The sequence below is a fragment of the Thunnus maccoyii genome, chromosome 7, assembly GCF_910596095.1.
Source record: "Thunnus maccoyii chromosome 7, fThuMac1.1, whole genome shotgun sequence".
Classification (NCBI taxonomy): Eukaryota; Metazoa; Chordata; class Actinopteri; order Scombriformes; family Scombridae; genus Thunnus; species Thunnus maccoyii.
The window spans coordinates 3,323,426-3,340,145 of NC_056539.1; the positions used below are offsets into that span (position 1 = coordinate 3,323,426).

Sequence of the window (16,720 nt, forward strand, 5' to 3'; positions counted from 1 at the left end):
CTTACCCCTCAACATTGTAACCACAAATTAATCATCCATGATCAATGATCCATGTTTTGCTCTTTTTTTTTTTCATGGTTGTATGATATCGCTGACTGACTGGAGGTTTTGCTACGTTTTTAATATGACTCTGCTTCTGCTTTTGCTGCTGACAAACGAGGCAGACTTCACACAGCCACAGGAGGTCCTTGCCAGGTTAACATAGATGTAAGTTGTTTTAGGTATTTCAACGAATGACAAATGCTGTTTTTTTTTATCCATTCTTATACAAATATTTACTTTCTGAGTAGCTTCATTTATTCATAAAATAAAAAAAAAAGACATGCCTAGCTGTGACGGGAAGCTACAGTGTCATAAGCCTGTCAAATAATAAGCCTGAAAACTGAACAAAAACAGCCAGGAGTCCAAGTGATTTAAAGGAAAAAGCTGGTGATATTCTATATTGCCAACAAATCACAAGACCAAAACGAATTGATCTACTAACAAGTATTGTGTGTGTGTGTGTATCAGAGCCGGATATATCTTCTTCCTCTGTGCCGTAGAGCTCCATTGTTCTCCAAAAACTATGAATAACACATCAGTGAGCCGCACTGCTGTACCGGGTATCACGTTCCTTCATTACTATGAACACACACACACTGTAGTTTATTTAGACTCAATCCCACACACACACTGTACTGCTGCCAAAAATACTCACTAAAACACCAAATGTGGATTCATCCACAGCTGAAAATAGTCCCTAACAAATGTTTTAATAACATACAAACTAGAGTGTTTTTAAAGGTTTACGTCTTTAAAAAGAAGCAATAGTTAAGGAAGGGAAATCAAAAAATAGGTTTTTACTTTTTTTCATGTTTGTACACAAAGATAAATATTTAATTTGCAGCCAGATATTAAGCTGGTGTGTACAGAGCAGCATAATAAAATCATAGTTAAAGACACCAGTCGCCTTGGTTTTGTGTCTTGGTGCATTCATTCTCTCTGTGACATATTATACAGGCAGAGATGATGCATTTCATTTAATGACACTCTCATAAAATGTATTTGTCAATTGCAGCTTTTAAAATAAATTAGGCTCTTTATGAAAATCCTGAATTATCAGGCAGAGCTGAGAGTCACACACAGCACTGCAAAAATGTTTATTATACATCCTTCAAGTGATCCAATTATTTGTCCCAAAATAAAGCATGTACATGAGAGTTTAATTAGTCAGCTTTCATTCTCTATTTAGTCTGTGTGAACCAGGAATATTTAGGTTGAGTCTTCAATTCAGATTTTTCTCCACTTTCTTGGAACTTCATTTAATTTTGTTTGGGTTTTGACCTTTCACTAATTCAATCCAAAAATTAGAGTATGGAACATCCCCTATTAAACTACTGTTGCCCAACACTGTTTTTTTTCTTTATTTAGTAATATAGTATATTGGATTGAAAATGACTAAATTTCTAATTTCTCTGGACACTTCACTGAGGGATTAAAGGAAAATATTTTATTTTTTTCATTGTTTTGGCCATCATTTCTCCCAGTTATGATAACATTATGCTCACCACAGTTATTGTTAATATCTGAGAACACTGTGACAGCGTTGCAAAGAAGTCCAACAGATCAACAAACACGAGCAGTCAGACAATCAGACTGATTATAAAGAAAATGACATCTTATCCAGATTTAATTAAAGGTTAACTGAAGGTTAACTGAAAGTTAGCACAACCATAATGTTGGCAATAATGCCTAATTGCACAGGGCAACTATGGTTGCGTACGGCGGATCAATGGTAGGACGTGGATCTGTTAACTGTGATGGATGTTTATAACATTATTGATGATAATTTGACATTCTTCTTTGTTTTGCCTTTGAAATAAGTCCAGCCTAACCTTGACGTTTAGATTGTCTGACCGGTCCTGAGATGGACAGAATCCTATTGTGATATCAATATGTCATATTGTAAATTTTGTAGATAATCAATTCAGAAACAGTATCTGTATGTACAATATATCTGTCATGCTAAAATTAAGAAACAGTTTCTGTGTAATATAGTCAGATGGAATGATGAGTACCTTACAGATCAGGCTACATCATCACATTGATGGAAAAATAATCCAATATTGCCATGAATCAGCCCTAATATTAGCCCTGACCCAACCATATGGTAAAGTCTGTGACGGTATACATATTAATAACATCTCACAGTACTTATCATTTGCTATTTTGGCTTAATTTTACTGATAATCATTTTGTAGCAGCATCAGCAGTCAGTGTGGTTAAAGCACACTCATGTCTACTGTTCCTGATGCACAATGGTTGGAGCAGGAATATTTACATACTGAGATATACGCTAATAACAGCTTTTAATAGCAGTTAATAGCTTCACGCTGTTACTCCAAGAAATGATTGATTTTCAGTTCCCCTGCAGTATACATGACAAATGGCCAGCTCACAAAACGACAGTGATGGTCAAATCAACAGAATAGTTTAACGTCGACCTTTCATCAGATCACACAGTCGCACATTCAATCAAACCAGAAGACAACAAATTAACGTCTGCCTTAGTGTTTCAATCAACGTCTCAGCGCTTCAGATTCAAGACAACAGAGAGCTGCAGTTTTATACCCTGCACAGGTGGAAGAATCATTATTTTGTGTCTCATAATCTATGTGATATTCTTCCTTCATCACAGCCTAAACAGCACAAAGTCTTCCTCAAACATAAAGAGAAAACACTCTCAGTTCATGAAAGGTATTTAAAATGATGATTATTGTGAGGCTCATTGTGTTTATGTTGAATTAAAAGTGTATTTGTTAAGGCTGAGGTTATAGCACTGCCTCTGCCTTTGGAAGTTTTTGTTCATGTTTTATGTTCATGAATTTCAAAAATAATGGATTATTTCAAGTAGGCTAGTTTTTGTACTGTCTTGAGATTGTTATTTAAAGGGGCGTCAAGGGCTTTTAAACGAGGGATACAATACTGGATCAAACACTAAATCATTTTGCTTTTGTGTGTTTACTTCATGAAAAAATTAATATTGGAGAATATGTTTTATTTTCCACTGTAGTGTAAGTTTTATATTAGCAAAGCACTCTGGAGTGAAAATTGCAAAATGAACATTGGGATGATTCTGCTTTCTCATCTCCAACCAACTTTCATTTAACAGAAACTGACACTTAAGCTAGTTTTCACTGACAGGTCCATTTTTACTGACTTCAAATGATATTTAATATAAAATATTATTTTAGTCACTGCTTTACTTACCAACTATTTACAATGTACTCACCTAAACTACAACTGAAATTTCAGTTGCTTTTATCGTTTACAATCCCGCTGACATGTTAGCAGCTGTCATCTCTTCATCCGTTACTCTTCAACCGTCACTTCAACTACTTTGTGTTCTCAAACACACTTATAATTCAACTGCTTACAGGGCTTCACCTTGAAACTAAAATGTCAAACGCTTCAGTTATGATACTTCAACTGATTTCAATTGCTTTGAGCTCCTACACTTGAAATGACTGTTTTGACTTCAATTGACACTTCAGCAGTTAGAAGTCCTCATGTTACGTGCAAACAATTAACATTTTAAGACATTTTTAACATTTTTGACAGTGTTTGCACCTGCAGTTTCAATCATAACCAAGCACAAAGTTGCCTTTGTCTAGTTTCAAGTAGTTTTTGTCCTGTTGAGTTTTGGTTTATAATTAAATTAAATAAATACAAATGGCTTCAGGAGATTTTTAATGCTGAAAAATAAGAACATAATACTGGATGGAACACCGAATTCTTGTGTTTTTCTGGACTTTTTCTGGCTTGTACTTATGCATAATGACAGCGATCTTCTGCTTCAGTTCAAACATGTCAGCTGATTTATTGATTTTTATTTATTTATTTTCCATATTTCTGCGGCGACATCAAACATTGTGTGTTATGAACTAATATTGATATCACCTGCTATCCGGCTAATTAGTGACAGGTCTGTAAGTTGTTTCTCTACAGCGGCTGGGAGGGTCAGAGAGTTCAAAAGCCAGTATCAATTATTGATTAGAAGACATACCGACTGATATATGGACCGTGCCCTTAGCTATTCCATTTTAAGGTTAATTCAAGTCTGTGTTCTGGACACAGACGCACTCTCTGACACACACACTTTCACCTTGCCCTTGCGGGTTCATTATAAACACTTTAGCGGGCCGTCTGCAGCAGCCAGAGATTGCTAAACAGTCCTGATTGATAGGCTGGTGAAGACCCCAGTCGGCAAGTCCTTTTACCAATAATCATTCATGCACACACTCGTCCGCTGAGCGCCCATCTGTCCTGCTCACCTGCCAATAGAGTTTGAGCTGCGTGCTGATATGGCGCTCGGTGCCTCCCAACAGACAATACAGCCAGTCAGCAGTCAACACACTCCTGATGACAGAGAGAGAAAACAACGTGTCAGGGAAATATCAATCAAGACACAAGCTTGTAGCTGCTGATAATGTAGTAAGTTTTTAGAAAAGGCAACAAGCTGTCCAAATGTTTTAACATGTCCTTCTGAATGCTGAACACCAGTCCCCATTCAGAAGGACGTGTTAAAACATTTGTGCAACAGATCATATTGTGTAACAGTCTCTCCTGTTGCATTACCTTTGCATTACTTATTTAATTATATTTAACATACTGCTGATGTGGTGGCCTATCCTGGGTCTACCCTGCCTAATACCCAGTGCATGCTGGGATACATTGGCCCATAGCCACTTGTTGCCCTGAACAGGATAAGTGACTAAAGAAATGTATATTTGTATTAGTGTGGTTAGATGACTTTACAAACATATCCAAGGATTGAACTGAGAGATTTCCATTATGAGCAGCACACAGGCATGTTATAGTATATGCTGGGGCTTATGTCAAATTTCTGCCCTTATCCTTTTTAAAAGGATGAAACAAATGTACTTACTTTTGTTTCTACCTCAGAAGGATTGACAGTTACTACCATTGACTGTAAATAAAGATGGACGTCATGACAGCACCCCAAACATCTCAATCTGCTGCAACATTATGTTGTAGGCTCCTGTGTGTGTTGGCCCTCATGTAACAAATATCAGTGTAACTTCGCATTTCATGGCTGAGGCATGTTGAAGCCTCTAAATGGAGTTTGGATGTCCACATGAAAAAGTCAGAAAGATGACTATATGTATCAAATACAGATTTCTACACATCTTCTCGCTACTCAGCCAACAAAAAACACAGATCTCAACTGAATATTTGCGTTTAAGCCATTTTAAACTTTAGTTACAACTGTTGAATGCTGAACCCAAATGGATTTGATAAAGGATTTGAAAGGACTCTGATTCAATAAACGGATTTGATTACTGTTGATTCAAATACAAACAAGTTCTGTTGAACCCCAATAATGTGTGTGTGTGTGTGTCTTTGGGAAGTGCAAGTACATTGTCGTTGTCCTGTTAAATTAATGTTAATGTCCATAAGTCCTTAATATCTTGTTAAATTCTAAATAGTTAAAGTAAAAAGTTACTGACAAGTTTATGAGTTGCATGTGACAAAACTGAAAAAAAAAAGAATCTGGCAAAATACCCAGATTCATTAAGATCTGATACAAACAATGTTCCTATCAAACTTTCCACTCTCTTTTTTTATTAGCAAAGAACAATAGAAAACATAAAGGTAGCAAGCTTCCATTACTGGCGGCAGATTAGATCAGCTGCTAATTAACATTAATTCCATAATGGCCAAAATGAAAAGAAGTGTGTGCATTCTCTGGTTAATGTGCTCTCTGCAGCTGGTGTGTCACTCTGTAACACCAAGTGGACTGTGTGTGTTGTTATAGTTCATCAGCCACCAACAGAGTGGTGAACTGATCAGCTGATCCCCTCACGTCTTTTTAAGAGTCTCCCAGTTCAACTTTGATTTGTATATCAATATTTGAATCTGATCAATTTAATAGTTCAGGACTGAGGACATTCAATATGTAGAGCTGGTGAAGTACAGAAGGCTACAGCTGTTAATTGAATGTTCCACATACATTTTATTAACATCTTTTATATTATGTTGCTCATCTCATTTTCAGGTTGTAGGTGCAGGTTGTGAACATTTATCGATTCAAATGTGTACAGTGTCTCAAATAACAAAATTAGTGTGTAGTATTTTTATAGTGTGTAGAATGACTTTGTGAGTCACCCCTTAAATGCATAGGATGTTCAAAGATGTGAAAATTACCCAGGTGTCCGTTTTTTTTTTTTTTTTTAAAAAGCACTGGGCTTGTCATTTAAAAGCCCAGTGTTATGTGCAACCTGGAAATCCATATCAGCAGAGATCACCCAAGAGCCAAAGCATTGAGTTTTACAGAAAAGAACAAAAATGGAGCAAGAAAGACTCAGAGACGAGATTTTTCCCCGCTGCAATATGGCTAGAAACCTCCTTATCGGGGGGGCAACCAAAGTTCCATCCACAGTCAGTATCAAACCCGACTGCACAGAAAGAGAGAGATAGACACAGTTTCTCCTTGTCTTTGTGTTCTTCACTGTGTCGGTGTAGATAGTTGTCAGGCTGGGTGGGGGCCGAGTATATAGCCTTGGCTCCCTGCCAGTCAAAATGCTTTAATGTCTGTGCTGTCATTGGGTGCATGTGTGTTACAATTTAATACAGTTGTGTGTGTGTGTGTTTTTGTGTCTGAATTTGCATGTATGATGTGTGTGGAGATGGTAGTGAATATGTGGATTGGGGGTATAGGGTAGTTTGTGTGTGTGTGTGTGCATCATGATAGGAGGATGCAGCAAAGACATGGATCTCCTTTGACAGAGTGAAACATTAAAAGCAACATTCTGTCACTCTATGTGAATGTAAAGCATTTCTCCACAGCAGGGAGCTTACACAGGCATGACTGGTGTGTGTGTGTGTGTACATATGCCTGTATAGCTCCCAACAGTGTTAATGCAGACATACCCCATCATTTCTCCATACATCGACATCCCGCATTAGGCTTATGTGGAATACATGGAACTATGTTATTAGTATTAGCAGATACTATAGAGATGACTGCAGGGGAAACTCCCACATGTCCCAGTAAACGCTAAGAGAACCAACAACACGGCTGTTTAAATGACAGTAGCGCACCAAGGTCAGCCATTGTTTGTCGTGCTAAGAGGCCCTCCAGGCCCCGTTTACTGGCTGAGTGTGTTTCCCATCACGCATGGCTGTCGGTCTTGTGTGATGTGGAGTCGGGTGGGCTGATGGGTGTCGGGGTTGGGGGTGGAGATTCCTTCACAGATAAATACAGTGAAGGAAGAGTGAGAGCTATACTGTACTATGTTTAGCACTACATGCCACATCAGGAGCTGCTGTGAAATATCTCCCAGCCCCTCAACAAGCTGTTTAGTTTGAAGATATTAATTGTTTTGCCAACCACCTGGATTAGCTCCAACACTGACAGATTTCAAATCAAATCGTCACCTCTCCTTTTTAGCCATGCTAGTGATGTGGAACTATGGACGGGTTAAGATTTAATTTTGTATAGACATTGACTGTCACAATTTTGCTTTTTAGTGAAATGTCTCCACAACTTTCAGATAGATAACCATGAAATTTGTTACAAGCTGCCCAGAAAATGAACCCTTATGACTTTGGCTAACACTAGGAAAGGTCTTTTCCTATAGCACCACCTGCAGGTCAAAGTTTAGAAACATCCTGTGAAATATCTCTACATCTACCAGATGGGTTGGAACATTCATGATCTCCAGAGGATGAAACCTAATGATTTTGATGATACCCAGACTTTTCCTCCAGTCCCACTATGAAGTTGACATGTGGCTTTGGGTAGGTGTCTTGACAACTATTCGATGAACTGTCATGAAATTTGGTAAAGTTCCCCTCAGGATGGGTTGTAATAACTTTGGCAATCTTGATTTCCATCCAGCGCCATCATATCCATATCCAGAATGTTTGGTTTATGACCAAATACCTGCAAAAGTAATGACATCACCAAATAAGCTAATGTTATATTATCATGCTGTAATAAGATGTGTTATTATTTAACTCAAAGCATCTCTGTGACTAATTACAGCCTCACAGAGTGGCTGGCATGGCTGTAAACTCAGTCTTGTTAACAAGGAGCAGTGTCAAAAACATTTAGGTAGCAGACACTGTGCATTGTTCTTGCCAGCTGAAATGACAAACGTAACGAGCAGCAGTAATATCAGTTAATTGATGTTAATGCTGTAACAGCTGATGAAACTTTTGACTGTTGTCTAATTGATGTGCTGTTTGCAAGCTGGTGTCTGTACTCAAGCTGTACTCAGTACACTGGGACTGTGAGTGGGCTGTGTTTTTGACAATACAACAATTTCTATTTAAGGAAAAACGTCCAGTTAAACTTTTACAGCTGGGAGTGGAGTGGTTAGCAGTGCTTTGAGCTAAATGCTAACGTTGACATGATCACAATGACAATGCTGATATTTAGTGGGTAATGTTTACCATGTTCACCATCTTGGTTTTGCATGTTAGCATGCTATTATTTGCTTGTTAGCACAAAGTACAGTTGACGCTGATGGGGATGTAATTACATTTGCAGGTATTTGGTCATAAAGAAAATGGACAAACTGAAAATTTGACCTGATGGTGGTGCTAGAAGAAAAGTCAGGAGATCACCAAAGTCAGTAGGATTCATCCTCTGGGGACCATGAATGTCTTTACAAAATTTCATGGCATCCATCTAATGGTTTTTGATTTCAGTCCTAACCAAAGTGGTGAAAAACACACCACATAGACAATATTCAAGGAGGTGCAGTCCAAAGATTTTTCCCATAAAAATGTGTTTGCTGCATTTTCACAAGAAGTTATTGTCATAGTGTTCAACAAAACAACCAACCTTAACCATCAGTAGACATTTCATCAACTACAGGAAAGCTGCGAGCAGTCTGCACGTTTGTGTGGAACACTCTTCTTAAGGTTCCAATCCCTCAGTAATGCACTGTGTATTGACTGAGTTTGATCGGCTGTAGTGGGTGTGCTGTAGAAGTGTCCCTCTCCTATGAGGTGGGATGATTATACCGTCACTCTCCATTGGTCCCCGAGGTACTGTATTGTATATTGTCCAGTGACTTAGGTCTGGGTCTATCAACTGATGGTAATCTTTAGGCAGTCCCTGTGCGGTGTAATACATCATATATTGACTTGGGATGTGTCTATCAACTGGATGTGTAGCGCTCTCTGTTGCAGTGTTTCCCTCTCTTCTGCAGTGAACACAACTCCCACTGGATTTAATTAATCACTGTCTTGGTTGGCTGCCACACATACACACATACATATGCATGTACGGATCATGTTTTACTGCAGGGTGTCTCATGCATTAACTTGACCCATTGACTATAAAGACTTATGGATACAGCAGTTTCTGCTCTATTTTCTGAAGATTGTTTGTCATTAGATGTTCAGACCGGATCTAATTACTAACTTCTGGTACATGCATGGAGCTGCTTACTGTAAAATGTATTTAAGCCTCCACTGTTATTACAAGTGCTGGTGTTAGTGCTGATTCTTACCCAGACATTCTACATTCACAATCTAGAATGCTGTCTTTTGAATATTACATCAACCTTTAACTGTTATTTTCTGTTGAAGAAACACCTGTCCAACCCTTGATTTGTACGCAGCAGTCAAGATGAAGTCTGGAAGCAGAAGAGTTAAATGCATCCCATCTTTTCTTAAAGGAGACCTATTATGTTATTCCTTATTTGCAGTCATATATAATGTTACAATGTCGGATGTTCATATTAAACGTGGCCAAAGTGTCAAATAATGAGGTAAACGTATGTAGAAGTAATCCCTGTGAGCAAAAAGCACCGGCTTCAGACTGCTCTGAGCGCTCGGTTTCCAACAGTTTTTTTCTTTTCTTTCAGCTTGAGCCGACGTTGGCTTGTGATGGATTTCTTTATATGGTCATCTGCTCCACACACAGCGTGCAAGTTCACTGCTCTGCTCCAATAACATTATGGCATTTTTCCATTGTTTTGGGGGTATCACGCCGAGCCATGACTCAAGCCGAGCTGGCACACTGTGAGTGTTTTTCCATTACACAGCAGGGCAAAGTAAAATAAGTTGTTTACCTGTTGGAGGTGTGCTGGTCGTCTGCAGCTCTTCATCAAACATCATCATCACTGTGGCTGTTTCTGTTGTACTATTCCTCCCTGCATTATTTCTAACTGATCCACTGAGCAAAGAGCTCCAGATATCTCCATATCTTGTTGTTTATCGGTTTTTAGCACCGCTAATGAAGCTCTGCTAATTTGGTGAGGAACATGTTTTGTTTTCTGTAAATTCTTCACAATAAAGGTCTCCTGTTATTTAGTAATTTAAAAGCTTTTAATATGAAGAATTAAAGCAAGAAATGTTGGGTTTGCATCGAGGGTAACTTAACATGACTCTGATACAGCTGCCTCTTGAAAGGCTTCTGGAAAACTGGCCAATCAGAACAGAGTGGGCTCAACAAGGGGGGTGCTTAAAGAGACATAAAGGGCCAGTATAAGATAAATAAGAGGTTTTTTGAACTATGAATCACGCAGTGCTATTCTAGTGGAGTCCCAGAATAAAAATATAGAGCTTGAAATGAGCATAATAGGTCCACTTTAAAATATGACCTTTGTACATTAGTGCAGTATGCAGTGATGTTAATAGAATTTTTACAGTGTTTTACTGCGATTATAGGCATGGCTAGCATTATGTAAGTACTTGTTATCAATCCATGACCAAATAAAGAAAATACACACTATAAAGCTGCCAGGGGCAAATAAGTCTGAGAGGTCCTGAGATGATTAATAGGAAAGCACAGAATCATAAATATATTCTGTGGCAGACGAAAACATCAGATCTGTGAGAAGTGATGAGGAGACTGTAAGGCTCCTCAAATGAATACATGAAACAAACATAAATGTCATACTTCCATCATGTTTTTTTATCAGGTTTTTCACAATTTGAGATTTTACCGGCATTCATTTAATTGCTTCATCTCGTTGTGTCTGCAATGGCTTCATGGCACCGACTGGAGAATTAGCGCCACCAGCTGTTTATCTCGGTGACCTAACTCCAAATATTTGGATGGAAATGTGCATTTTGAATATTCTCTAGAAATGCACTTAAAATTTGTGCAACATTTGGATGGAAACCTAGCTATAGACAGTCAAGGAGAAAGGTGTCCTTCTTAAAAATGTTTTCAAAAACCAGGCAAGTAAACATATAAGGATTATCAACGGCAGTGAATGTGATGCTTGTATCCTAATTTGGCAGCATGCACTGCAGTGCGTGTTTTAAAATGCATAATTCACTCAGGGCTTGCATCTGCAAAGTATCTCCATTTTACTTCTCAGTGCACAGCAGCCACTTGGGGAAGCACTTGTCATTGCCCCTGCTGTTGCTATGCCAAGTACTGAAAACCTCTTTGAATGCGTTGCTTCAAAGAGGTTTTCTCTTTTGTTCAAGCTGAATTTTTTTTTTTTTTTTTTTTTAACAGGAGGCCTGGCGCTCTGAGCACATACTCAGGCCTCAGAGCTGTCATCAGTGTGTCCTTTCCACGGTAAACAAGGAGAAGAAACAAGCCAGCGCTATAAAGAGCTCCCCGGTGGACACAGTGTCTCACGCCTGATGCAAACATTTTCTGCCTCTCCAAATTGGTTCGGACGTTGGCCGCTGAGGTAAGCGTCTGATTCTCATTATGGAGAATGGACATTGCCCAATTTCAATTGGTGTGTGATCAATCAGAGTGCCATCAGCCTATCAGCCTGCTTTTAGCTAAAAATATCCCCATTTTTTAAGGTTGAAATGGGAGGAAAAAAAAGTTTTGTATCTAATGTTTTTACGCTGACACATGAACATAACACACACAATCAAGAATGCATCTGCACACGTGTATGACCACACACACACACACATACATGAGACAGGATATAAAAAGGGCAAGGCTGCCAATAATGCAGATTGACCACTTAATCCCCACTGGTCCGTCTGTCACCTGGCAACAGAGGTGGCCAGAGATCAATACACCTATTACCTGATATAAGAGGAGAGAGCAAGAGAGGGGGAGAGCAAGAGGGGGATATAGAGTGAGAGAGAGAGAGAGATGCCCAAGGCCGACATGTTGTATCTCATATCAAGATAATAACCCTGGTGGCCTTCTGACAGCTGTCCGGATAGAAAATATGATGAGGGATAGAAGAGAGGGGAATAGAGGCAGAGACCGACTCTCAGTCTGTTGCTGCTGCCATGAGACAGACATGTAGACTGACAGACAGCTACACAAGTTTATAAATGACATCGAACACACACAACACATTAAAGGATAGCTTTAGGATTTTTCAAATCTACCTTTATACAACACTCACCTTCTATTCATCCTTAGATTTACTGGTTGCTATAATTGTTCCACCTCTCCATACTGGTAGTGAAGTGATCCCTTTGTACAGCGACTACACTGTCAGTCACACTTGGAACTGGCACACAGCAAAGTTCATCCGTAGTGTCGGAAGCTTGGTGATGTAGGAACTATTGCAGCTAATGCGCTAGCAAGCCTGGCACATCCTAACACTATAGCTCTGCAAAACATAGCCATGCCTCTTATTTTGGACTCCTTGGCTCTTTGTTCCTTCAAAGGTCACCAAAGTTGACTTAAATGTGAAAGATACATGTGAATTTATTTCACCCCCGTGAGCAAACCCACTGAGTGTGGTGATTCCATTTAAATAAATGGACTTTGCTACAAAGTTTAGCAGTTTTAAACGCAGGTGTGAACGGAGCGGGGTGAACACTGCGCAATAAGAAGGAAGGTTTTTCTCAATTTATTTCCTATGGAACACAAGTGAAAAGCATTGTGGGATAGCAGGCAATGTGGGATATTCAGACACAAAGTTTGGGTGAAATTCACCTTGAGGCTCCATCCATAAATTGTTGAAGAGAGTCACTTGTTAAGGAGCAAGCTACTCAGTAGCTTGTGAGCATTATTATGCCCACAATGACAAGTGAGAGGTCACGTAGGCGATGTTGTACAATTTGTCTGCTTCCAGTGGATCTTCACCATAGAAGATAGGAAACTAAATCCACAGTCCTCATTATGTGCAGTAATACATTCCAAAGTTGAGGCAAAGCTAATATGAGGCCAAAGCAATTATTCCTTCAGTTTTTCATGTTGTGCAGTGCATTTGACCCTGGCGGAGTGTCAGGGTGTGTGAAGTGTGATTCAGGTGCATTTACAAATTTAAAAATTAATGTAAAGCTCTCAGTGCGTTCGTCCAAAATTCCGCAGCCTTATAAGCACAAGAGTAGTGCTTTGTGAGGAAATTGTATTCTTTTTAGTTTGTTCTGCTTTGTCATTAACATACAGTGAGGTCTGCACTGCCTTCTGCTATTTATGACAATTCCTCTCACTGTTTCTACTGCCAAGCTCTCATTTTTCTACAACTACAACTTATTACAAGCTATTTGAGGAGCACAATGGGGCAGGACAGTCTGACCCTGTCACCTGTATACACAGCTGCTCCTCATTTTGCAGGCAGCTTCGGTGTACATATAGAGGGTATACACATAACGTTACTGCACGTGGAAGTCTCCACAGTCACCCCCTCCCTGAGTGGCAAATACATAACAGTCAGCATCTGTCACTAATGCATTCATATGGGAGAAAAGCATGAAAAATGCTGCTCAAATGGTTAAGAGCTGCTGTGTAATCAACTGCATAAACAGATTCAGAAAGAATTCAGGCAGAGGATTTACAGACTGCTGAAGGGTAAAGAGGAGAAGCCATAATTTCAGGGGCAGAGTGCTAACATGTTTCTAAATGAAATTAATAAAATCATTTTATAAATCTGTCATGTGAAATTGTCATGATGTCGATCAGGCTCAAGGATGAGGTATGTGTAGCCCTGAGGATTTGTTTAGATTAAAGTTATTTGGTGTGGAACTACATATGTCAGTGTTCACAGAGTGGTAAATCTCTGGTACATCATACTGATCTTTATTAATTATGATGCCCTTTATTTTAAGACATTGATCAACTGAACTATTACTTGCCAACTATTTGATAATCGATTAATCATTTTTAGTTTTTTTTTTTAAAGAAAGACAATCTATGATTCCATCTTCTTACTTTTAAAATTGAGTCTAGATAAAAACAAAATAACTGGGTTGTGAACTGTTGATCAGGACAAATGAAGACGTGAGGACATTTGGGAAGCAGTGATTGACATTTTTCACCATTAACTGACGTTTTTGTCGACCAAATGACTGCTTGATTAATGCAGAAAATAATCAACCAATTAATTGATAATGAAAATAATGGTTAGCAGCAGCCCTGGTTTATTCTTAAGTAAACTTAGACTTCAGTTTCTTAAAGGAAGTTGTGTCAATGTTAGCCAATGATGCGGTTTTTAGATTTTTCACCCTCATTTACACTAGTCATTTCAAGTGTCCTATACCCAGATAAAATCCAGATTCAATGCACTTTTTATTATTTTTGTGTCTCAAGTGACAAGGTGAAAAACAGCTGATTTCAGCCTAACTTTAACTGCCTTTTTCACAAGGGACAGAAGCTCTTTCCACACACTGCTTACTGTAGTAGTTAAACTTAGGAGGAGCAAAGATCATGTTTACATCTTGGAAAGACAAAGTCATTTATACCTTTTCAACATCTGGCTAGAATCAAACCACGTCCTGATTTTCCCAGATTTCATCCAGTCTCCAGTGCTTCTTGGATGCATTCATGTTTTTTTTAGAGATGTGATAGCTAGCCAGTCTGCCCAAGATGCATCACGTAACAAGTGTAAATGGGGTCTTTCGGCAGCCCATGAATGCCTTGGCTGTCAGCAGAATTTTAACCCTTCATGGGACTCTCATGAGTACCAGAAGCCATCAGTCATGTCAATGTGACTTTGGAATCAATAGAAACAGATAATCAAAACACAGCCAACCAGTAAATGGGAAAGGGATTAAATGCTGCTGGACAGGAAATTACTTAAGTTCAGTGAGCCATCACACATCTCAAAGCAATTCTGGTGAATAAAACAAAACGCTGGTAAGATTGCTGTTTATTTGGGTGCAGGTTATTGTAGTAGTAGGCTTAGCAAAGTAGCTGAGATGGCCATTGCCCTTGCTACTTCTCCCAGCTTCTGGCATTTACAAACCAGACGGGAGGGATGTGTGTCCCAGTGACCTTGAGTGCTGTGTTGTCTTGGGCAATAGTTCCTGGTAGGATCTCCTGAGGCGAATTGGTTCAAGGCAAGGAACCAGACTATATGTGTCTCCACCTTTTTACATTATTGTAGTGTATTCAGTCTCATTCATGAAGGAGAGTCCTATAATGCTTTCTCAAGTTGAAAATGTTTAATTCGCGCTGGTCAGGGCTAATTTACATCCAGATTTGCCTTTGCATTGACTGTTTGCAGATGTTCTGTCTCTAAAATTCAGTCCAGAATAGGGAAACCAGAGCTCCATCCTGGAGCCTGGCCTGGGCATGCACTTAAGGCATAGCCCCAAAAGACAACTTGGGGTTGCCAATATGTGATCTCACGGGCCATAAGGAAGTGTCTAAGGGCTTAGTGCTTTGCCAGCCAGGTGGCGAGTGAGAGCAGAGGCCTTGGCATGCTGAACCTCGGGTTCTGGAAATTGGCTGGCCCAAACCATTTCTCATGCCAATGTTACGTTAGAGGAATAGCTCAACAGTTTGGGGAATATGCTCATATAGGCTTTTTTGCTGAGATGGAGATATTAAGATTGATACCACTCTCATGTCTATTCATTAATTATAGAGCCAGTGCCAGCCGTTGCTTAGCTTAGGATACAGAGGAGAAGCAAGGGCAAACTGTTCACCTGATGCACTCCGTAGCTCAAAAATATGTTGGTCACCAAAAAATTGCATGCAACTCAATGTACAACCAAAACCTGTTTATTTTTTTCCAACGTTAACCAGAACAGCGTTGGTAGCGTTGGTCCCCCTGCTTCCAGTCTTTATGCTAAGCTAAATGCCTCTCGTCTCTAGCTCCATAGTTCACACACAGACATAAGAGTGGTATCAATCTTCTCATCTAATGCTCATCCAGAAAAGCAAATCGCATTTTGCAAAATATCAAACTATTTCTTTAAGATGGGGATCTAAAGTATAGGATATCTCACAATCACAGTCTGTGATTGTTTTACAGCACCCTTTCCACCACTACCACTAGAGTGAGCCTGGACCGCATCCAAGTCGAGTGTAGACCAGGTACACACATACAGTAGGCTGCAAAATAAATGTGGACTGGGGCTATGACTGATGTTAGTGGCTGAGAAATTGATCTCATACAGATTTATACCACCCTGGAAGAGTGACTTGACTGTGTTCTGCAGATAAAAAAGGGTGTCAACTACATGGCCTGAGTCTTTAGAAAAAGCAGGTCAGAAAGGCTCGGCGGTGTTTAGATTATCATCAGTGAGACGAAGCCCTCTAAAACATACTCTGTGCAGGCAAACACGCAGGCAGGCAGAATGGAAGGCACTGTGGCCAGCCAATCTGCATGCATTGTCATTTTACTGGTGTCAGCACTCTGGATGCTCACTCACACAAACACACACACATACACAAGAGTAAAGGGTCTGCTTGAGTGCTACAGCCCTTTTTCGCACATATACAGCCAGACACATAGATAGGGGAAAACATGAGGTAAGGGTAAATAAAGATGAAAAGTGAGGATGGGGGATAGCAAGAAGAAGGGAGAGA

The 16,720-nt window shown here is 39.4% G+C and overlaps 1 protein-coding gene and 1 long non-coding RNA gene across 6 annotated transcripts in view; one reads left to right on the plus strand and one right to left on the minus strand.

Annotated features, from left to right (window-relative positions):
* LOC121899939 (spermatogenesis-associated protein 16-like) overlaps positions 1-16,720 on the minus strand; it is a 117,323-nt gene that overhangs the window by 65,822 nt on the left and 34,781 nt on the right. For all 5 annotated transcript variants that reach the window (XM_042415720.1, XM_042415719.1, XM_042415722.1 and 2 more), the window contains exon 5: positions 4,314-4,398. In XM_042415720.1, coding sequence (XP_042271654.1) covers positions 4,314-4,398 — 85 coding nt within the window. The remainder of the gene's footprint in view (positions 1-4,313; positions 4,399-16,720) is intronic.
* Positions 10,002-16,720, plus strand: part of LOC121899941 — a 160,088-nt gene continuing 153,369 nt past the window's right edge. Inside the window, exons 1-2 of the long non-coding RNA XR_006096832.1 lie at positions 10,002-10,041; positions 11,492-11,672. This is a non-coding gene — a long non-coding RNA (uncharacterized LOC121899941). The remainder of the gene's footprint in view (positions 10,042-11,491; positions 11,673-16,720) is intronic.